Below are 24574 nucleotides of genomic sequence, written 5' to 3'. Positions count from 1 at the left end.
TAGCCTGACTACGTCAGACTTTGTACTTCTGCTAAATTTCATTACGCTACTGTTCTGTACTGTCTATGAAGCGAAGCAAAATAGCAGAGGATGGTATTACCAGGCTACCATAAAGCTAGGTAGTGTCTAAAGTTTGATCATTAATCTGCTATGTGATTTATAACAAGTTATAAGAAAGACATCTCAAACAATGTTATATTTGCATTAATAATTACATAATTGAGTGAATTTCACTTAATGACAGTTGTCATAAATGTGCATAAAATCTCCTTCATGTTCATGACACGTGTCATGTCATGATTATGAAGGTGTTTTGTCAGTCTTATACACACCCTTTCAAGTAAAGTGTTACCAAATAAAGATTATGCTGTAGTGCAGGAAACATCAGGATTATTATAAATGAGCAGAGGGGAATGCATCCATAGATCAGTGAGTGTAATCTGGGAGTGCTTATTTATTTGCTATTTATTATACTGCCTGGAGGAGAGTATCCAGTATTTCAGATTCACTAGAGGGACCTCATTTTTAAAATGTTGTGAAGAAACAGCCTGATCTCACGAAAATGTATACATATTTTATGAGTTGGATAATACGTATAAATAAGTTAAATGTGAAAAAACTTACAATTATCATTAAAAAAAAAGAATAACAAATCCCCACCCCTTATTCCAACATCAAAGGGGCAGAAGCAAATCATACAAACATTTAGGAATGTGGTTGTACACTTAATATAATTAAGCCACCATTGGTAGAAACCATCCTATTTTTTTTAAAGCCCATGTGAGATTCATATTCAATATTGATGACAAAAAAAATTATGGTTTACCTTTAAAAGATACTGTTCACACATGGTCTCTTAATGGTTATTTACCAGGAAAGATTGTATGTGTGAAAGCAGCTAATAACAATAAAGAATCTTAATCTGAACATCACACCAAAGTTACAAGCACAATTCCTGATGGTTTGTGTGGGTATAGGTGCAGAAAACCAGAAACTGTCTCTTTCTTAATGTTAGACAACTGTAATATAAAGCGTAATACAATGTGGTAAACAAGGGAATTGTGAAGCAAGCACCGAAGCATCACTTGTCAAATCCATTGCAGAAATTAATTTACTGTTTCCTCGGTAAATAAACAATTAGCAATTAGATGAATTACAGTTGTACTCTGCATAATGTGGATGTTAGGTGCAAATTAATTCCAACACAAACTGAGAGCTATACAAAATAACAGCATATTGGTAGCTGTGGTATTTTTATTCTGTCATACTTTCATGTAAGCAGAAAGATAGTAACTAAAGTAAATAAATAAATAACCCAATCTATACAGTAAAGTCCATAGTTTGAAGGAAAACACCACTCAAAATGTTACTATGTTTTTCCTCAACTTAGACAAATTAATACATACCTCTCTATACTCAATGCGTGCACTTAATCGCTGTACCGCGCGTTGTGAACATAAACTGTAAATAATATGGACGTAGTGTCCGTGAAGTCACCCATTAGTTTGTGAAGATCATTTTTTAAGCTTAAAGGAGGCGTTGCCTGCCGTCGCCATCTTGGCCGCGCGTCACCGCGAATCACTAGCAGTGGTTGTTAAACCGTCACTCAAGCGGCCACGCCCTTAATTATGCAGAAGTTTAAAGGAATGGTCTACTCATTTTCAATATTAAAATATGTTATTACCTTAACTAAGAAGAGTTGATACATCCCTCTATCATCTGTGTGCGTGCACGTATGCGCTGGAGCGCGCTGCGACACTTCGATAGCATTTAGCTTAGCCCCATTCATTCAATGGTACCACTCAGAGATAAAGTTAGAAGTGACAAAACACATCAACGTTTTTCCTATTTAAGACGAGTAGTTATACGAGCAAGTTTGGTGGTACAAAATAAAACGTAGCGCTTTTCTGAGCGGATTTAAAAGAGGAACTATATTGTATGGCGGAACAGCAATTTTGGGAGTACTTCAACTCGCCTGAAAAATCCGCTCCCCTTCTCCCTCTCATAATGGGAGAGGGAGGGTGTTACTGCGCCGAGTCGAAGTACTCCCAAAAGTGCTGTTCCGCCATACAATATAGTTCTCATTTTTATCCACTTAAAAAATCGCCACTTTTATTTTGTGCCTCCATACTTACTCGTGTAACTTACTCATGTAACAGTCTTTAAATAAGGAAAACATGGAAGTGTTTGGTGGCTTCTAAATTCATCCCTTTTTGGATCCTAAGGAATGAATGGTGCTAGGATAAATGGACATGCTGTACAACGATTAAGTGCACGCATTGAGAAAAGAGAGGTATGTATTAATTCGTCTTGAGTTGAGGGAAGAACACAGTGAAATATTGAAAAACGGTGGTGTTTCCTTTAACCCCACGACTTCATGGCTCATTTTGTATTCCTTCCAGTATAGGCTTTACCTCCCTCAGAGAGCTCACTTCAAAAGAAGAGCAGTGCTTTCTGAAAGGCTCTGCTCTGAGGAGGCTGCTGCCATCCTGTGAGAATCAAGCATTGAACGTTGCACAACAATGGCCAAAATATCAAAGCGCCCTTTGCTATCCTGAATGCATACATTGTCGCGGCAACACCGCATTTTGTACAATTCTATCTTCCATTTCCACAAAATCAGGGCTCTGAAAGCAAACAATGGTGTAAAATATTAATATCAGTGACATCAAACCTGACAATGCAGACTGCCTACACACTTTTCTTTTGGAGAGCTACTGGCTCACCACCAGAATAACAATGGAGCGGTGAGGCTGGGTGATGCTCTGTACACTGGACCCTGCCCTCCTACTCATTAAGCCAGAGGAAATGGAGGCTCTCTTCAAACTCCACAACACTCAATGAAAACAGTGACCTGCATCATTGAGGACTGTAATCAAATCAGCGCAGGAAGAATGAATACAACACTTTCCGCTCCTTTCTGCTTCGGAAAACAAAATCTGTATCCACTTTTAGCAATTATTGTGGAAAGATTTGAATGTGCCATGAAAATTGCTAAGTACACTTCGCTAAAAATGCTGCTTTTTAAAGGCAAATTTAGACCCATTTATTGCACTGTTTATTTATTTCTTCTCTGCAAGCGATTTCAGCAGCAACAACATAAACAAACGACTTTTGTGGACGAAACGTGACGTATGGTAGACTTCCACATATATAGAATAAATAACAACAGTAGTTTATTTTGTTAATAACAAGTGGAATAAATGAGAAGTAAATTACCTTAGTTCATGTATAATATTTAATGCACATCAACTATTACATTGAGCTAACATATACTGTGTAAAATGAATGTATATCGTAATGTTAGCTACAGGTCCTTGAATTCTTGCCTGGCTGGCAAACCTCTCCGCAATGCTGTCATCCATGTTCATTGTCTCCCCTCGTCTTTAGTAAACCAACACTTTTTTTTTTAAGGTATTTGTTTCAGAGATCAGTTTAGCCACTAGCCAGACCAATTATTAAATACAGATCAGAAGATAACTTCGCTTCAGGGGCCTAATATATAAAATGCTTCGTAGAAACCATCCTACATTTGATCTTACAATCATTTATCAAAAATGCGTATGTGTGATTCATAGAATGAATGTACGTACAGAAACCCAGTGTTCCGCTTTCTTTCAGATGGGAAATCTATAAATCACAAATTATCTTAAACTTGTGTACAGCTGAGCAGTTTCAGATCTCCACCTTTAAACAATGCCTAATTATTGTCATTGACATATAAAAGAGCGCCTGTCAATGTTTCAATTTTTTCAAGCACAAAAATGGCTTACATTTCCAAAAACCTGTAGCAATTGGACAAGCAAAAGTGTGTACATCTGCAAAAACAGTTTTTATAAATATGGAGTTTGCCATGGAATTTTGCGTATGCACACTTTATAAACGATGCCGGAGGTGCGTAACTGCAACAACACGTGTGTATCCGATGAAATAGCCTATAGTACATTTACTGCTGAACAGTACCTCATAAATACATGTAGTGTAAACAAGGGTTGGATGCTCTGCACAAGGGTACAGGTAAAACTCATGGATATATCCCTCTCAGACTTGAACCTACAACTTTTGGTTGTAGGTTGATCATTGGAGCAATGATCATTAACTGCTACTCACTTAATGTTATAAATATGGTTCATAGACCTGTTTATAAACATCCACTTTTCAGGAACCACATTTGGCCCGGTTTCAGTCAAAGCCTTTTTATTTTATTTAGTGTTTTCTACATAAAATTGTCCTGTAACATTCTGTGAAAATAACATTGATATGTTAAATGGTTGATTTTTTTTCAAACGTTGATGCACCTAAACTCAGTTTATGAGACTTTAGCATCGATTTTACAGACGCAGTCACATATATCATAGCATTTGTAAAATCTTTGTAAAGCGCCTGCCAAAAGCATAAATGTCATATAAATAATTTCTGTGTATTCTCAGTTTGTCACATCACAGAAAAATGTGTTATTAACCACCCTGCAAAATCTGAATGATTAAAAAACCGCCAAGAACAAAACAATTTCTGCTATCAAACGCTGGGGGCGTAACCGCTGTCTGCGCTAAAACCCACGCACACTCACAAAAAATCTGCCATCTTCCCCAACTTTCAAATATCACTATTATAGATATGTAGAACTAGATACGACATTCGACTGTTCCATATACACTATATTGCAAAAAGTTTTGTGACACCTGCCTTTATATGCACACAAACCTTAATGACATCCCATTCTTAAAGGCGGAAAACCCATTTCCATTCTTAAAAAACGCTTTGGAAAAGGGAGTCGGGCTAAATTGTAGCCAATCAGCCGTAAGGGCGTGTCTACTAACCAACATCCTTGTCGGGGTTGCGTATGTGTGGGGCGGGTCTATCAAAAGAAGGCCCAGATTCTATTGTACCTGTAGGTAGGGGAGTGTATGTTTAGGTGATTTCAAATATCAACATTGGCTTTCAAACATTGTGCACTCCTTTTTGATGAAACCTACACATATTTGAGAGGTGATAAAAACAGAACACATGAAGGAAGGATGAAACTGATTTTTTTTGTTTGAAAGCAGAGGGTCTGTTCTTTTATTTCATATATTGTATGTTTATATATTTAAAAAGGAGCATTTTCTGGAAGGCATTAAACTTTTGTGAAAATCATGAAAAATGCTGGCAGCGAAAGAGTTAAATGACATCCTAAAGCAAATTCCAAATCTAACCCCAAATCCAAGCAACAATGGTTTGATAAAACAGAAAATAATTGAGAAACCAATAAATAAAACTGCAGAAAATATGTGAATATGCATGCAAAATGGAAAAGTCCTTTTTATGCGCATTTCATCAGAATGGTATACAACATTAAGCCTTGTTTGGTTGTAAATCTTGTAGAGATTTCAATTCCCAAAAAAGCAAAAACTTTATATGGACAAACTCAGTATTACAGATTTTTGAAATACAAGTTTTTATTGCTGTGTTCTGTGACACCTTCTTCTTGATGTATTATGTAAGCAGTTAAAATTTTTGGGTCTACACAGCAGCACATAGCATTTGATATATACACAGTATCCTAGTACGGTTGTCAGCTTGCTTGCTCTCAGGCTTGGCAGAGTTGCCATATTTGCATACAAATCAATTCCATCTCAATAACCTTTTCCCAAATAACAAAAACTTTACTTTCATAAATAAAATAATACTACCTTAATATTTACTGCAGGTGCATAAAATCCTTTTGCATTTAATCCATGAGAAAAACATTATGTCAAGAGTTTTAAAGTAATCCGATTCTGCAGAAAACTGCCAACTTGGCAACACTGGATTTCATACCGCATTCCACCGTTCCAATATGGCGGATGACTTACAAATAACGGCCCATAGAAACAGCAGCTAAAGACGTATCTAGTTGTCCCTACATGATCAATGGATGCTCGCGATTGTGTTAGGAGTGGGCCATGCTCAGTGGCTCCAGTGAGTCTTTGTGCCATCGTTTTAGTCCAACCCAAATAATCCTGAACAGAAACTTTTTAATGATCTAACTTCACAATTCAGTACTACACAGTTCAGTCTTTGTGATGTGTATCAGCAATACATTTCTAACATTGCTGAAACAATTCTCGGAAATGATGTTTCATATAGTTTCAGGTCAGTGTATTGGATTCTGAGTTTTTCAGACACCAGAATGTTTTAAAAGAACCAAAACTTCAGACGCTTCGCCTCTGGCATCAGGCTATGAAACCTTTTGTGCCATGACAAGTTATAAACCATCACCCAGCAGTCTATTCCCTCTGCAACTGATCTGATTTAGTAAATATAGACAGATGCTTCTAATGTCACTGCTGTATTTTCTGTTCTCTGCTCCGTTTGCCTCATGGACTCGGTTATGGGAATATCATCAGACAGCAGTCAAAAGCACCCGGTGAACTTCTGTCACTGTGAGGAATGACTGCACACATTTAAGTAACCCAGAAGCCATGTTCTTCGCAGAGATAAACAACAGCTTTACCTGATACCCAGCTGCTCCTCTGATCTCTCCAAGCCTACGGTCATCCATTCGTCTCAGTACAGTTAGTCCAAAGCTTTCTCTGTCCCCACAGCACATTATCAGCGTAAATACAAACGCTGAATTCAGCCTTATGTGTGTGTGTGTGTGTGTGTGCTGTTTTGCCTTAAAGTCCCCATGAAACCAACATTGAAGTTTGAATATATTAGCCTTGGGGATATCTGTATATCTAACCTATTGTAGTTTGCTCATCCATTAAAAACCTACAGTCTCTCACTTGTGCCAATACAGATCATGATTTTATGATGTCATTATGCACTTCAGCTTCTCATTAGATTCCAGGCCGTGAGGCAAACTGAACGCTATTGGTTATGTTAAAAAGGGGAGGGGCCACTCAGTATGCTCCCAATCTCTTTTTAGCAGAAATTACGTCAAGGGATCGTACAATGCTGTGCATTTCTAGGTACGTCAGCGCGTCTTACGCCTAAACTAGCCATTTTTGTTTTAATGCAAGTGGTTTTTGTTATTGTTTGTGTTACTGTTTACCAAAAAGACACACTATTTCATGACACTCCAAAAAAAACTGAACCACTTGTTAAAAAAACAATAACTGAATATGAAATATAATAATTACCCATAATTGTCTCTTTGTAAGTGAGGTCTGGTGTAATTGTTAAATGACCCTGAATATCCGGCTGACGTGCAATAGCACTTAGCTTTTCAACATTAATGCATCAGTAACATCATTGCCCAAATGCTTTGCAGGCTTCATAATGGATGTGATTACCTAGATTATAAGATAGAAACTAAGCCAATTATCGCTTGTTTAAAGAGAGGGTTGGGAGAGCATAATAACATGCTAGCAAAAAGATGACTGCTGCGCTACTAACATCTAAAAAACAAAAATGATTATTAATTCTCATTAGAATCTCAACATGTCATACTGTGTGAATCATTATCCTGACAATGTCTTTATTGTGAAACAATAATTACACTGAACAAAATTATAAACGCAACACTTTTGTTTTTGCCCCCATTTTACATGAGCTGAACTAAAAGATCTAACACTTTTCTATGTAAACAAAAGGCCAATTTCTCCCAAATGTTGTTCAGAAATCTGTCTAAATCGGTGTAAGTAAGCACTACTTTGCCGAGATAATCCATCCACCTCACATGTATGACATATCAAGATGTTGATTAGACAGCATGATTATTGCACAGGACAGGTGTGCCTAATGCTGCGTTTACACCAGACGCGGTAGAGGCGGCAAGTGTGAGTGATTTCAATGTTAAGTCAATGGGAAGACGCGGTGATGTGCGGCTGGAGGTCCCGTGGCGCGGTTGAGGCGTTTAGCGCGGCGCGGAAGATGCGTTTCCGCCTCGTTGTCGCGAATTGAGCGTATGGTGTGGTACGCGCAAATGGACCTTTTTGTGCATTTTGCGTTTGACGCGAATTTGCGGCTGACGCCCGAGTTGAAAAATGTGAACTTTGGCGGATTTCCGCGCCTCGTTAACCAATCAGGAGCCTGCTTGCTGCTGTGGCGGCAGCCCCGCCCGGAGTCACTCATTCAGCATGAAGGCTTGATATTGTCTATGAGCAGTCACCTGGAGCTATACGACACAAGTTCTTATTTCTATAGAGACGGGAATAAAAAGGACCTCGCTGGAAGAGTGTCAGTGAGGACATTGGGCAACCTTGGGCAAAGTTGTAAATACACATTTCACTTTTGAGTCACGTGACATTTATTGACCCAGGCCATTTATTTACCCCCTATAGTAACGTGACTAAATACAAACTGGTAACTCTCTCGATAAATGCACAATCAACATCAGCCATCCTGCAAACAGGCAACCGCATAGCACTTGCCCCTCCCACAAGAAGCGGATTTGGCTTCTGACGCGCGTCAAATGCATTACAACTGTTTAAGCGGCAAACTAGGTGTGGTAGACGCGATTTTGACACCTGAAACATGATTGGTGTATACGCAGCATTAGGCTGGCCACAATAAAAGGCTGTGTTGGGGGTGCTCAATGGGTGACATTGCTCATGGATGACATATCCGGTGACTATGCTGGCCATGCAAGTACTGGGATGTTTCAGCTTCATGCAACATGGGGCCTTGCATTATCATCACGCTACAACATGAGGCAATGGTCATAGATGAATGGCACAACAATGGGCCTCGGGATCTCGTCACGTATCTCTGTGCATTCAAAATAGCATCAATAAAATGCACCTGTGTTTGTTGTCCATAACATACACCTGCCCATACCATAACCCCACCTCCACATTGGGCCACTCGATCCACAACATTAGCATACCGCTCACCCACACAATGCTATTCACGCTGTCTACCATCTGCCCTGTACTGTGAAAACCTGGATTCATCCGTAACGAGAACACCTCTCAAAAGTGCCAGACGCCATTGAATGTGAGCATTTGCCCACTTAAGTCGGTTACGACAACGAACTGCAGTCAGGTCGAGACCTGGATGAGGACGACGAGCATGCAGATGAGCTTCCTGAAACGGTTTCTGACAGTTTGTGTAGAAATTATTTGGTTATGCAAACCGATTTCTGCAGCAGCTGTCTGGGTGGGTGGCTGGTCTGAGATGAATTTGAAGGTGAAGATGCTGGATGTAGAGGTCCTGGGTTGGTGTGGTTACACGTGGTCTGTGGTTGTGAGTCCAGTTGGATGTACTGGGAAATTCTCTGGATTGCCTTTTGAGACAGCTTATGGTAGAGAAATTAACATTTCAATTCACGGGCAACAGCTCTGGTGGACATTCCTGCAATCAGCATGCCAATTGCACGCTCCCTTAAAATCTGCAACATCTGTGGTATGTGCTGTGTGATAAAACTGCACATTTTAGAGTGGCCTTTAATTGTGCCCAGCCTAAGGTGCACCTGTGCAATTTTGTTGAATCAGCATCTGGATATGCCACGACTGTGAGGTGGATGGATTATCTCAGCCTAGTCTCGCGTAGCAAGATCTTCAGTACTGAAGGTCTGGTGTTTTTCGCTGCTGACATGTCAAACAACCAATCATGTTTGTTTCGTCTAACGTCAGGTTTCGGACTCCCCACAATAACGAGCCGGCTGGCAACAAGTCAGTTATTGAAATAACCAGCCGCAACTGAATAGCATCTAAATAAACAACATTACTCACCATAAAACAACGTTGTGCACTTCATCAACAGCCACACCAATGAGACATCTGTTTGAAGCATATCTCTCCAGTTTTTAACACCTACAAGCAATTCAGTAGAACCAAACCTTTTGACTCCACTTACTGCCTCAAGCAAAACTCTTGGACGTCTTTTAGAGAGTCTATGCTGTGAACTTTGCATATTTTTGAGAATCCAATGTTTAGCTGATCATAATAACCGGTCATTATTATCCAAGTGAACACGACTGATTCTCTTCCTCAATGGAACGTCAGGGCTTTGTTTTCCAGGGACTGAAACTAATCGCGACACTCGCGTCTCCTGGAAATCCGCTTTATTTAACAAATCAAAAGACGACTTTGACATTCCCACAGGGTTTCCACGAAAGTACGATAAACATCAGACGTTTAGCCAACATTCTGTGGGCGTGACGTCTGAGGCTGGAACTAATCTCAGCCAAGAAGTGCTTACAGATTTAGACAGATTTGTGAACAATATTTGAGAGAAAAATGCCCTTCTGTACATAAAAAAAGATATATACGCAAAAGTGTTGCGTTTAATGTTTAAAAGGTTTGGTTAATGTTCTACTGCCATCTGCTGGGCAAATACATTCACAGCAAGCACTGGTGTGCATTGCTGTTTTTCCACAGAAGAGGTTGTGTATATTCATCCATTTTTTTTTTTTATTCGTTTTAATGATGATTCAAATGAACTAGACTAAGAATTTGCAAAGTATAAAGCTTGTAAAAGGTTATTAGATATGCAAAGTGAGTCAAGTCTGGTATATTTACTCATAATATTCAAAATGTTCAGATTACAATAAGATTTGAATTATATTTTATCATTTATATTTAAATAAAACAATTGACCTATTTAAATAAAAACCTTTGAAAAAGGTTTTATCAAATTGTTGTCTCAAAAATTGTTGGATTATTTTCAATCCAGCGTTTAAATCAAAAAGGATGAACCCAACCCTTTGGGGGGGTTTCCCGGACAGGGATTAGACTAGTCCTAGACTAAAACATTTTTAAGAGCTGTCCAAACTGAAAACAACTTGCACTGACATATCTTAAAATACACCAGTGCCCTTTGTGTTGCCTCAAAATGCACACAGGTAATGTTTAAAGTAAGGCATGTTTGTTAAAACTAGTTATATTTCCTAATTAAACTAAGGCCTAGTCCTGGATTAAGCTAATCCCTGTCCGGGAAACCGCCCCTTTGAGTCGTAATTTAACCCACACTCACCTAAAGGATTATTAGGAACACCTGTTCAGGGCTCCAGACTGCCACCAAATGGTGGCATTTTGCCACCAAAATTTGAGTGTGCGCCACTGAATTTTACATCCAGTCGCACATGTGCGACCAGTAAATTTGACCTTTTTTGTGATGTGATACTGAATTTGAAAAAGCACATTGTACTTTCTGCATCTATCATTAAAGTATTTATTAGTAATAAAGTTGAAATTAGTAGAAATGTGAATATTTGGTTAGAATGTTGATTTACGATATTTATGAAAAAAGTTTGTCTGGAGCCCTGCTGTTCAATTTCTCATTAATGCAATGGTGTAATGGTGTGGGGGATCTTTTCTTGGAACACTTTAGGCCCCTTAGTGCCAATTGGGCATCGTTTTAATGCCACGGCCTACCTGAGCATTGTTTCTGACCATGTCCATCCCTTTATGGCCACCATGTACCCATCCTCTGATGGCTACTTCCAGCAGAATAATGCACCATGTCACAAAGCTCGAATCATTTTAAATTAGTTTCTTGAACATGACAATGAGTTCACTGTACTAAAATGGCCCCCAGAGTCACCGATCTCAACCCAATAGAGCATCTTTGGGATGTGGTGGAACGGGACATTCGTGCACTGGATGTGCATCCCACAAATCTCCATCAACTGCAAGATGCTATCCTATCAATATAGGCCAACATTTCTAAAGAATGCTTTCGGCACCTTGTTGAATCAATACCACATAGAATTAAGGCAGTTCTAAAGGGGAAAGGGGGTCAAACACAGTATTAGTATGGTGTTCCTAATAATCCTTTAGGTGAGTGTATACTGGGTTAATTCAATGCAAAATGGTAAAAATAACCTAGCATTTTACAGTGCAAGAATTCAGTATGGAAGTATGTTGTTTGTTTGTACTAAAAATATAATGTTTATTCATGGTGAATGATGAGAGACGATAAGAAGTGATGTACAGAGCTCTTTTTTCAAATAAAATTTTTAAATAATTTATTTCAAAAGACATCTATATTGATCGATAGATTAACATGATAACTATATAAAATCTTTACTTAAAGCACCACTTGCCACAATGGCAAAATCTAAAAATGAGCACACTACAAAGTGATGCAGAACAGAAAAACATCAACATAGCCTTCAGATGTGTTGATTCAGGAAGTAGAAGCTTCATGTGCTGGAACGAGGAATACATTGGACATGTGCAGCTCACTGGTACATTATTGGTGCTCGTGTGCAGACTGGGGCAGATTCAATTCGGTCTGTGCCACGTCACATTAAGACAGGGAGCAACTAGACTGTTTGGAAACCCCTGCCTGTGGATTGAGAAGACAATGAGAAAAATAAATCAGACCAGAAAAAAGTTGACATACAAAAAAATTGCCAGTGGTTCACAAACTTTTTCGACGTGCGTACCCTCCCAAAGATAATGTGTGACATAAAAAAAATTGTAAAACTTACATTTGTTGTAATTACACAGAATTTATGATAAATTTATATTTTTATAAAATGTCATAAAACTGGGGCCCCCAGGCACCATCTCGGGGCCACGGCCCCCAGTTTTAGAACATCTGATGTATATTATAAACTTATAGTCCCTATTAGAGGCGGAGTGCATGATATCTGAAAAACGCTTTGGAAAAGAGAGTCGGGCTGACTGCCAAAACACCCTTGTAGCCAATCAGCAATAAGGGGCGTGTCTACTAACCTACATCATTGCCTGGGTTGCGTATGTGTGGGGCGGGTCTATCAACAGAAAGTCTGGATTCTATTGGGGTAGGGGCGTGTTTGTTTAGGTGAGATCATGGACCCTGACTTTAACAGGAATTCACAATCGACTTCACCTTCTTATTGTGATGTATTTCTCAGTTAAACGACCCATCGAGAAAAATAGTGGGCTGGCTTGTGTTTTCCACTGTAAATTGATTGGATATAGAAAAGTAGGCATTTCATTCAGAAATGAAACTGGCAGCAGACTTACAATAGGCTTTATGTCCAGCTGCACTACTTCCTGAACTTCCGCCAGTTCCTTGTTTCCTGTCTGCCATTACTGGACAAACTGATAAATCCAGGTGTGTCTGATTTTTGTTCTTGTGACTACTGAGGTCAGGCACACCTGGATTAATCAGTTTGTTTGTGACTTCTGAGGTCAGGCACACCTGGATTAATCAGTTTGTCCAATAATGGCAGACAGGAAACAAGGAGCTGGTTGAAGTTCAGGAAGTAGTGCAGCTGGGCATAAAGCCTATTGGAGGGGGCGGGGTTGACGGATGCTTTGCCCAAGCTGTCAAGCCGATGTCTATGGTACCAAAAAAAAAGTTTTATTTTGTGGCACCATACTTACTGGTATAACTCCTCATGTAACAGTCTTTAAATTCAAAAACGGAAGTGTTTGGTGGCTTCCCTGTTTGGTACCATAGGAATGAATGGGTCTAGGCTAAATGCTAACACATTCACAACGCGCTGTACAGTGCACGCATTGAAAAAAGATAGATATGTATTAATTCATCTAAGTTGAGGTAATAACATAATTTAATATTCCTTTAAGTCATGCAAGAGACATTTCATATTACTGTATAACTTATGTTTATTTTTAAAGGTGCCAAAGAATGCACTGAAATAAAGTGTTTAATTGTTCTCTGATATCTACATAGAAGGTAGGCAACTTTATTAAGTGCAAAAATGATCCAAAAACGTTTTTACACATCCATTTACAACCCTAGGATTTGTCTTGAGAATGAAATGGTCTGTTATTACCTTATTTAAAAGAATCATGAATAATAAAGTTAAGCTCTGCTCTGATTGGCTGTATCTCAGAGTAGTTCAGTCCAGTAGCTATGTGTGTGTAAACAGACCTTATATTTGAGCCTGTATCAGACGAAGATACAGATTTTGAGGAATAATCAATTTTTCAGAGATTGGAAAAGGATGTTTCTGAGTGGTAATTTATTTGTAGGGGGGGTTTTGTATGGACCTGCAAAACGTTATCGTAACATCGAACTTTATAGTCGTGCGTAATGTCTACGCCGTAGCTAAGTTGTAGGTTATCCGTAGCCTCTGCGTAGCCTGACGTGCACCTCCTAAATTTTTTAACAGGGCGTCAGTTCTACACGGACCGCAAATGCTGTGATTGGTCCACTAGAACCCCTCCAGTCAGGTAAAAAAAAACTGCGCCATAGGTATTTTAGTTTACGACGGTGAAAACAAAAATGGACCAAGTTGAGGAGTGATTTAACTTAAACTACAACATTAGTAGCTATGTATTTACTTCCATCACTGCTGGTCATCTCAAAACATTTCACAATGAGCTGCTGTTTCTTCTTAGTTTGTGGATTAAACTTGCCAAGCTGCTTCTTCGTTGACGGTCGTGCTGCTACTTTGGTAACACGCGTGTATACAGCCTACCAGCAGTCTGCATGTGTGTTTGCTAGGGGTGTCACGATTCTCCAAATCCTCGATTCGATTACATTTTCGATTCTAAGGTCACGATTCGATCCGATTCTTGATTTTTACTTTTTTTTGAAAAGACAAAAAAATGCTATGTCATTATTATTTATTATTATTATTATAGTTTCCCATTAACATGCACATTGCATGCTTTTTCTAGCATGAGGGTTTGTGGGCTTCACTTTACGGGAGAGAGCTTGTAGAGAGCGGATTCCTTCTTGCACGCACATGAACTTAATGCGCGCGTCTTGGACCCATCTGAAATAAATCCAGCCCAACATAAGCAGTGGCGCTTCTCTCTGTCTAACATGCACGCGCTCTCGCATCTGTCCGAAGTCTAAACATCAACTAAAGTAGTAATCCTTACGTATTTGTTCAGTTTTATGCGTTTCATGTGAGCTGAGGCAAACTATCCCTTTTGATAACCCGCTGCATCTTGGCGCCTCATTCTCATGCCCGTGCAGAGAGCTGCGTTCTGTCCGAAGTCAGATCACTAGGTAGTAATCCTGTTTATGATATGTATTTCAAAGATTTGTAGCAATACATCCCTCGTGTTTAAAATATAAATCTCTGAGAGATTAATTCCTACGCTTGGCAAGCCGACCGGACGTGACATGGGAGCGTGGCAGCATCTACGATCCCATTTTTTAATTCGAAGTGTGAGGTTGTGACTTAATTTCGATCGAAATCGTGACACCCTTAGTGTTTGCACATCGACGCGGAAGACGAAGCAAAAGTATAAATGAAAAATGAGTCGTAACCTACATATCTCAGCAGTCACAACTTTGTTTTTAGCATTGTAACAACACTGTAATTAATACAATTTTGGGGCCTATATCGCGACTGTAATTTCCTGTTTTCCAAAGGTCTTTTGCATGCACAGGGTTTACATAAGAATGAGGAAACATTCGTCATTACCATGTACAGAACTCTTGTAATTCATCTGTACCTAGGTAAATACAAATTTATATTCTACGGCACCTTTAACTTGTATTAATAAATTCAATCTTTTAAAAATACTCAGCAGTACACCTCAGATAACATATCAACCAAATTGTATAGCCCCAGGCACCCAATAGTTTAGACAGAAAGAGCCGCTGGGGCTATATGTACCTATCTGAGGTCCTGTTAGCATAGCATGCTACTGACCGCTAAGGTTTCTGGCTACCTGTTGTCTCTGCTGCTGTCGTCTGTACTCCTCTTCACTAGCAGCCAGAGCTTGAGCAAGAGCCAGATCCTCCTGCTCCTGAGGGCTGAGAAACACAGACATTTATAAGCACAACCATTAGGAAACACAGGACTCATTGCACACGGAGTATGCACCAGATCAATGTGCCCTATTCGGGAATGCCTAGAAATACCTTAGAGTAGGCTGGCTTGGCTGAGCAGATTCAGCCAGTGACATTTCTAACGCTCTCTGGAGGGCCTGCTCTTCTGTCTGCAAAAACAAAGACATCAACTGATCGTTTAGTCACCTCAGGAGCCAACAGTGGATTTTTCGAAAACACTGTCAACTTAAAATAAGCAACGCACCAGCCCGGCCTGATATGAAGCTGATGCAGGTATTACATTCTGTGCAGTAGGGGTCACGGGAAGAGATGATGCGGCACTCGACCTCTGTGCACTGAGGGGCAAGAGAGAATAATAAAAATGTGAGAAAACAATCAAAAGATGTCTTAAAAAGAATCAAACGAAGGCATCTGTCTCTCAAAAAGTGATTACCTGCTGCTCTGAGGTCTAGTGTTTCCGGTTACTCCATTTGACATAGTCCTAGAGCTTCCTCTAGTGGATGACGGCGCGACATTACTTGAAGAGGCTTGAGCCCTCATCAGAGCAGCATGCCTACAAAAAAACCCAACCGTCATTAACGGAGTGACCTTTTTATTCAATGTTTCAGCCATCGAAACACTTTACTGACCCTGATTTGGTGACGGGCTTTCCATCAGTCTTACAGTCGTGGTCGAGTGGATGTCTGTGTTTGAGACAGAAGTTCAAGTGGCACTGATCACATGTCACCCGAATCATTTCTTTCTGCTTACAGCCTCCCTTGGAGCATTTATTTGTAAAGATCTGCAGGATGAGAAATAATCTGATTGGTATTCTTTGCACATTCCTTCTCTGTGATCTAAGAGTAAATCTTTGTGCCCTGTGAATCTAGATTACCTTTCGTTTCCTCTGAGCAGGGTCAGATTTGCAATCTCTGTCTATATGTTCCCCAACTTTAATGTCTGGCATTTCCCCTCTTTTAATAGGAATGGGGATGTTGCACAACGGACATACAGGAACCTGGACATCCTGTATAGGGAAAAAAAACACATCAGGTCATATGGTTATCTGCATATTTTAAAGCAATGTTCTGTGTTAAAAATATTTAGTTACACATGTAGTTATATCTTCTTTACAATGTGGCTATAAACAGTGTGTAGTGTTTTATTTAATTCACAAACCTATTAACTTCCATTGTAAGAGCCTAGTTGTAAATTTGAAACAAAAATGATTTGCCGCAGTAAGCAAACATAATGCCACAAATGCAGCAACTTTCCTTACGCAATTGTTCAATAAAGATTTGGTTAAACCCAGTTGCGTATACAGTACATACCTTTTTATATGATGAAGTGCACTTGTGATTTGCATAAGTTATGTGGTCTTTGCAGAAAATTTCTTCACAGGCATCACATCTCATTGGAAGAAAATCTGTGGTGCACATCACATAACATAAAAGACTTATACATTATAATGATTTTTATAAAATCAGAAAAATCATATTTCATATTTTCTCTTTACATATTTTCAGCATAACAATTTGAATCATAATATTAGTATTTTCTATGTCCACTTGGTTTTAAAGAGTTGTCATACAGTGCTAACATTGATCATATTGCCTGAATTTACTTTTTGGAATTTATGCCAGTTTGCTTATATAGTTTAATTAAACCTATACTTCACCAAATAAGGATTTTTTTTGTCTTTGCCCTATATGTTTTCTAAAGTGCACAGCTTTGTGTAGTGTGTTAAAACAGGAAGTTAGGGTGGGACATATTGAGTGGCTTTATCTCCTTTTAAAAATGTCAATAGTGTTTTGTTAGTCTTGTGTTCACTAATGGTCTGGGAAACATATAGGCACTTTTTAATGGCCAAGCAGCGCACAAGAGGCCATATGACGTATATGACATGTAAAGCAACCAATAACGTTTTGTTTTGTGCAGGGTCATGTTTAATAGTGTGTTCACACCAGAAGCGGAAGAGGCGGCAAGCGCGAGTGATTTACATGTTAAGTCAATGCAAAGACTGTTCCGCACGAACTGAGCGTTGCCGCGTGATCGGAGTTGAAAAATTTAAACTTTTGGATTTTTGCACCGCGTTGACCAATCAGGAGCTTGTTCTAGCAGTATCGTGATTACAAGAAGCGAGCAGAGGCAGAAAAACTAAACAACAATGGAGGACAATCATCATCGCTAAACGAGACATCTTCGTACTTTTACAGGAATTAAAAGGATCTTGTTTGGAAGAAAGTGGGTGAGGAGGTTGAACAATCTGGTAAGTTTACTCAATTTGAGCTATATAAGCCCCTCCAATGATGCGAATTTACACGTGAATGTATCGAATGACTAGAATTTCATGCACGAATGAAGCGAGTCATATCAAAATGTTCAAGTGTCCAACTTCTGCCTCTTACGCATCTGGTGTGAACGCACAGTAAGGGCGTGGATTTTTCTCCACAATAACAGACTGATGTGCAACCATCATTCACGAACGTCTCTAATGTTTATAACAACAATATAAAAACGTGTTAAAATATCTCCCATACTTTCAAAAGAACAGCGTTTACTAGATCTTGATTAAGCATAAAGTCAGCGATTAAAACACAAGACTTTGTGTTGTTTCCGGGCGAACGGTTAAAGATAACAACACACACGTCTCCCAGAAATCCTGTGTAATTCAACAAATCAGAGGACGACTTTGAATCTGCTAAAGTATGCATCAGACGTTCAGCCATCGGTCCATGGCTAAGACTAGTTTTTTTTGTTTACCTCACATCCTGGAATCTGATGAGAAGCTGAAGTGCAGAATGATGTCATAACATCACTGATTCGTTTTAATGCTTATATCTTCTTAATGTGTATTTTTGTCAATGTTTCGGGGCGCACCAGTTTTTAGATATCCTTAAGGCTGATATATTCAGTGTTGATCTTAGGGGAACTTCAATGAATCCTAACCTTGTTCTTTCTTCATAGTATTAAAAACATTTGTCTGTCAGCCTTCAACATTCTGCTCAATATCTGTTTTGTGGTCGTTAGGGCTGTAACGATAAATCGTGCAAATGCGCGTTTTCTCAATGAATGAATTACGGTGAAATCCCGGCACATCCAAAAGCCAGGGGGCGCTCTCGTGCAGGAACTCCCTTTGTGCCACAGAAGAAGTAGTATTACGAATGTCTACAGGAATATTTATATTGCTGTTTTTCAAATTGTTTCAGGTATTTTCATGATAATAAAGAATATTTTGAATGATTTTGTTTAACAAGTGTTGCTTTTTTAAATGCACGTTATAAACGACTCTGACTCAATGATTTTAGATTGATAAGGACTTCCTACTGACCAAATGCCGTAGTACAAGCTGTGCATGAAACAAATAATAGATTTAAAATTTAAAGGCATTTTTAATGGGACACACGAATAATCTTTACAGCCCTAGCGGTGGTACAGAAGACAGTCATAGAGTACTCGAAAAGGGTAAATAACAGATTTTTTCATTTTTAAATTACACCAATAAAAACAATTCAATCATGACCATAATGTCATTTGGTCTGCATGATATACTTGTCGTCTATAACGCAGTAACATTAACAAATTTGTGGTTGCCTTAAATTGTTAAGTATAGTTAACTTGGTTTTACATGTCATTTTTTTCCAACATACTATTTTAATGTTTATTTTTAAGTGAGGAGTTGTTGTAACTTATGAAGTTGAAATTACTTAAGTTATTTTAACTTCATTTTATAAATTACAGCAACTTATCACTAGTCGAGATGAAAAGATAGCAAGTTAAAAATAATTAGTTAATTATACGATTTATATTAGTTTTAAGGTAATTATACTTAAAAATGTAATGCCACCAGAAATAACTTATAAACAGACAGTGGATTAAATATATATTAATCGAGTCATACAGTGTTTAATTAAAACACCCACCAAGACGTTTACATGACTTTTCTGTACAGTGCTCTCCGAGATCTGGAAACTCCATGGCACAATGGTGAAGTGTTGTACTGTACTGCTGTAATGTAAACAGGAAATAAAAACATCAGCTCTCTGACCATTACATCGATTAAATCAGATCCAACAAACTATTAGAAATCAACAAACGGAGCCGAACATCACTGTAAAGCGAAAGCCCTTGTTAGTGCTAAATGTATTATGTTTACCAACACCATTATGTAAGAGTTGAAAGTGAACGCATCTAATGCTGAATCACGCGAGTAAACAGAATATACATCTATGTGTAACGTTACGCCTAAGAAATATAAAAAAGCAGCAATGCTAAATATGCCTAACTTATTATTTATTGGTGTTATTAAACCTGTATTATTAGTTAAAGATAAATAGCGAGAGAGAGGGGGAAAATAAACGTATGCTAAGAATAAAACATTCCGAACGAATCAGCTGACTGATTTTTGTTTCGCTATAAAAACAACACGAATTTTACAACCGGTTTTGTTTATTGACAAGATGATAAATGTACATCTTACCTAAATCGTGCGAAATCCGCTTGTGCTGGTCACTCTTTTACTAGTTGTCTTCGCCTTCCTCTTCGATCAAGCAAATCCACTGTGCTTTTTGTACTCGTTTGCGATTTTCTGATGTCATCGCAAGAAACTTGCGACTGTGGCTACAACGAGACATCCCCATTTCAAAATAAAGGTCTTTCAGTTTATGTGCATTTTATTTAACGTTAGCGGTTTGTGGCTTGGTTTATACGTCTGTTAACTTTAAAAAAGGGCTGTCAAAATATTAATCGCGAATAATATTACAGTAACATCACACATTAACACGCGTGTATTTATAAATATACAAAATACACAGTGCACACACAAAAAATAATGCAAACAACTTTTATTTTGTATGCAATTAATCTTTTGATAGCCCTACTTTAAAAGGTCGGCATATCGGCGTATAAATGTGGGTCTCACACCCATAGACATCATATAGGTAGACGCCCTATCGACCGCTACTGCCTACTGGCGCGGTGAGACATGGGGCCGCCATCTTAGATCGGTCATCTGCTCCACTCAGTGTAATCTGTATGACTGGTGGAATGAGCTATCAGCGCATTTAATTAATCATATCTCAGTGAATACCGAACAGATTTTCACGCGGTTTTTTTGCTGCAAAGGTCATTCATGGAGCTATGATACAGGACACATGGTTCGGCGTATTTTAACCCCTTATGTGCCGCAAATCCCGTTTGAGTGGAGGGTGACAATGTGATGTACATCTTTCAATGAATACTTCTCTGGGATTCTTTGGGCTAGAAACCTAATCTTGGTCTTGTTTTAAAGAAGACAATTTAGGGTTTTTCACAAATGAGTTAGAAAGTAAAAAATATTAAATATAAATATTTTTATAGCCGTTTACCTTTATTTTAATATATAAAATAATGCAGTAACATATTAATTTATAAATAAAATTACATAAAAGTTAATGTTACACACAATAAATAATGTTAACATGAAGCAATATGTCTCAAGTAGTTGTGATCAAAATTTCAAGTTAAAATCACAAAAAAAATGATGTTTGTGTCACAATTTTAATGGTTTTACCAACAACTTCCACTAGATTTTGCCACATACGCTTGTACTCTTGTATACTCACAAACTAATAAATTACTGTCACCGCATTATTATTCATGCAAAAAGCTTTTGAAATATTAAAACTACATTCTGAGAGCTTTCCGATGATATATAGCTTGTCATGATTATTTAGGTTTAGAGTAGGGTTTTAGTGTTATATGCAAAAATAAATTTGGCCTAAGACAAAGATGCAGAAACAGATAGTTGCAGTAAAATAAGACTTTTTAATAAGGTGAAGAAACAATTTAAAATGATTTGTAACCCCCCCTCCACACACACACGCGCGCGCGCACACGCGCACGCACACAAACACACACATACACACCCACCCCTGAAAGAGGACTGTTTTGCAGAGCTTCTTTCCCGTGCTCCCTTTCTGTAGTTCAAGAGAGGTGAGTTTGGCAACATGGTGGAGCCTTATAAACACAGACACAACCAATGACAATGAGTCAGACTGTTGTCGATTCCAAACCGAGTCTCCTCAATGTCCTCCCTGCGAAGGAAAACATCATCTGTTCTAGATCCTCCCGCACAACGTGCATGACTGTTGACATCTTAGCTTTTTAAAGCTCGGCGGATCACGCAGCTCACAGTACCTTATAATAATAAGAATAATAATAATACACATTTATATAGTGCCTTACACAATACTCACAACAGAGAAACTCTTGTAATTATTACTTTACTTTACCCCACCTCTCCTTGCAGGGTGAACAGCGGCTGGTGCAGTAAACATAGCCTAGCCCTAGCGAACGTTAGCTGGCTACGATTTCAGTACAGTAAAATCAATAATCCTGGCTCTTTCTCAATTTTCTGGTAATATTCTATTCACAAAATACAACCAATAGTACCGCAATGTTAAAAAGTACTTGTGAAAATAATCCTCCGGGCTCTATTTGCGATGGTCTGCCGATTAGAACAGGAAAATGCTCCACAGTGCTCTGGCATCTTATCTGCTGCCATGCAACGAAACTAGGAGTACGACCGGTTTAAGATGGCCGCTGTATTTCTCAGTCCCCAGCGGCCAATAGGGCATCTAGTCTTCTATATGATATCTATGCTCACACCACATGGATTTGCAAACGAATACCAGCCCATATGAAATTTACTGAAAGTAAAACATTAATCAGAAAGAAGCCAAGACTCACCGGCTTTCCCCAAAAATTGAAGAATCAGGTAGGCCTACACCATCAGACATGTCTGTAATAGCTACATTCATCATTTAAGTTTTAAGCTCTGGGTTTTTTATTGGTTTGTTCATACATTGTTTTATGCGAAGTCTATACAAACATTTTATTCATTTAATAAAATAAAACAGCAAAATCTCAAAAGGTTATAAATGGCATAAAGCTTGCACCTCATTGTTCTTTTTAAATCAGGTGCAACTGCAGAAGTCTTTCTTATTAAAAATGAACCTATTAAAGAATTATTAAAAAACAAGCATTACAATGAGAAAGAAACATATATAAAGAAGTTTATAAAATATACCAAAACTTGTTTGAGAAAAACAGCACAAGCGTGCAATCAAGTTTTTCACGGACTTTTACACGTGGAAAATTGTTCTTCCGGTGCTGCAAGACTTTCTTACAGTTGCTGGCTTCAAGCTTCCACAGTCACGCCTTGACAACTCACGCTCTGGCATATTCACGTTATTGCTGGAGATTTCCAGAAACTGTCACAAGAGGCCGTGATTCAGCAGTTTTCCTAGTAGGCTATGCCTAGCGTTTCTTGCTGTTATGACATCAAATAAATTGTCCACATAAATGTAAATATAATACATGTGTTTTCTGCCACTAAAATATTTTCCTCGAATTATATTTTCATGTACTGTATATAAATATTCCAACAATTATAAAATTACATTTATTTGTCAAATCCTAACATTCTAAAAAGAATGTGTTATTTTTGTTACACATTTTTTTTTGTGTTATGCTATTTAACACACTATGCCTTATTATAACACATAAAGGAGCTGTTTCCAGGACAGGGCTTATACTAGTCTCAGATTAAAATGCATGTTTGAGTTGCCTTAATTTAAAAACACTTTGTATTGACATATCTAAAAATCATATATAAGTGCCATTGTTTTGTCTCAAGATGCAAATAAGTATTGTTTTTTGTAAGGTTTGTTTGTAAAAGCTAATTAAATGTCCTAATATAACTACCCCTAGTCCTGGATTAATCTAAACCCTGTCTGGGAAACTGTCCCAATTGTGTCACTTTGTGTAAAAAAAATTTTTACATGTGTTGTTTTAATAACACATTCATTTTTTTAGAGTGTAGTCTAAAATTTTAATCCTGGAAATGTAGAAGTCACAATGACAGTGCTATTATTCTTGAACATTAGGGTTGTATGTGTCATCATGTGTGCATAAAAGGGTGTGTTTGTTTATATTAAATTGATATCTTTCTCTACTTTTAAAAGATGGCTACAGTATCTTCAGTTATCTTAGCTGCCTAGCAATTATCCATGAAAAACTTATTTCTCTGGCAGATAACCAAAAATATCTTCAGATATTAAAATAATTTGGTTTGAGCATGCACTGCCTATTTGAAACACATGGTGGCAGTGTTTTTATGTAAAAGTATTACAACAAATAAGTGTACACTCTTAGAACGGATGTGTTAAACACTACATGCGTTGTCCCAGAATCCACACATCTCTAAGATACTATTGAAACAACACATTTTGTGTTACTTTTACCAAAACTCGTGTTTTATTTTAACACAAAAATGTGTAGAAAATTTAAAGTGTAGAAACGATGTCTGGTACTACAGACATAAAATCAAATTTTTAAGTAAGATATTTTGAAAAAGCTACCTTTTCAAAATTAATCTCTTTACTGTTCATGCTTATTATTTCCTTTTGATTTGAAGATGTTTGTGTTTTATTGAGCAAAAACTACATTGAATCACAAAGTGATGTGAATAGAATAAGAGCAACTAATAATAACAACTTTAAACAGCAAACTGGTTGTAGAGTTTAGCACTATTGTTAACTGTATGACAAGTGGTGTACATTTACATTGACACGTTGTACAACATCTGCATCTATAACTTCATTTGAATCAATGCTCTCCAAATTAGCTTAGTTTAATCTAATTCATTTCGTAACACTTTAATATCAGACTCAATAAACTGGAAAATCTGACTGTAACCTTTACAGGTTTTTTTAAGGAATCAAAGACTGCTGAAGCACTTGCTGAAGTTCTTCAGGTTCACAATATAAAAAAAGCATTGCTTTGATTTTATACAGATTAATTAAATTATAAATTATGAATTAACTTTACTGAATGTTAAGTGAAATTGTTTAATTGTTAAGTGCTTATTTAGAATACGAAAACTATTTGAGAATGTCAAAATAAGATTTTTTTTTTTTTTTTTGCAGATTGC

General features: G+C 37.9%; 1 protein-coding gene across 3 annotated transcripts; it reads right to left on the bottom strand.

The window, feature by feature from the left end:
• Positions 1-11863: 11863 nt before the first annotated feature.
• zfand2a (zinc finger, AN1-type domain 2A) lies at positions 11864-20226 on the bottom strand. Of its 3 annotated transcripts, none has more exons than XM_065259654.1 (10): positions 20081-20226; positions 19524-19608; positions 16932-17026; positions 16496-16627; positions 16251-16402; positions 16055-16174; positions 15866-15956; positions 15694-15770; positions 15446-15585; positions 11864-12201 (listed from the first exon to the last, which is right to left on the bottom strand). In XM_065259654.1, the coding sequence occupies exons 2-9, from the start codon at positions 19576-19578 to the stop codon at positions 15474-15476; spliced, it is 834 nt and encodes a 277-aa protein (XP_065115726.1). In that variant the 5' UTR covers positions 19579-19608; positions 20081-20226; the 3' UTR covers positions 11864-12201; positions 15446-15473. The 3 variants fall into 3 exon arrangements, with proteins under 3 accessions (XP_065115726.1, XP_065115574.1, XP_065115651.1); XM_065259502.1 differs by having other exon boundaries at positions 15482-15585; XM_065259579.1 differs by having other exon boundaries at positions 15501-15585.
• Between the last annotated feature and the right edge of the window lie 4348 nt (positions 20227-24574).

This window comes from Paramisgurnus dabryanus, chromosome 3 (assembly GCF_030506205.2).
Source record: "Paramisgurnus dabryanus chromosome 3, PD_genome_1.1, whole genome shotgun sequence".
NCBI lineage: Eukaryota > Metazoa > Chordata > Actinopteri > Cypriniformes > Cobitidae > Paramisgurnus > Paramisgurnus dabryanus.
Note: the sequence above shows the minus strand (reverse complement) of the source record. Positions and strands in the feature narration are given on the sequence as shown.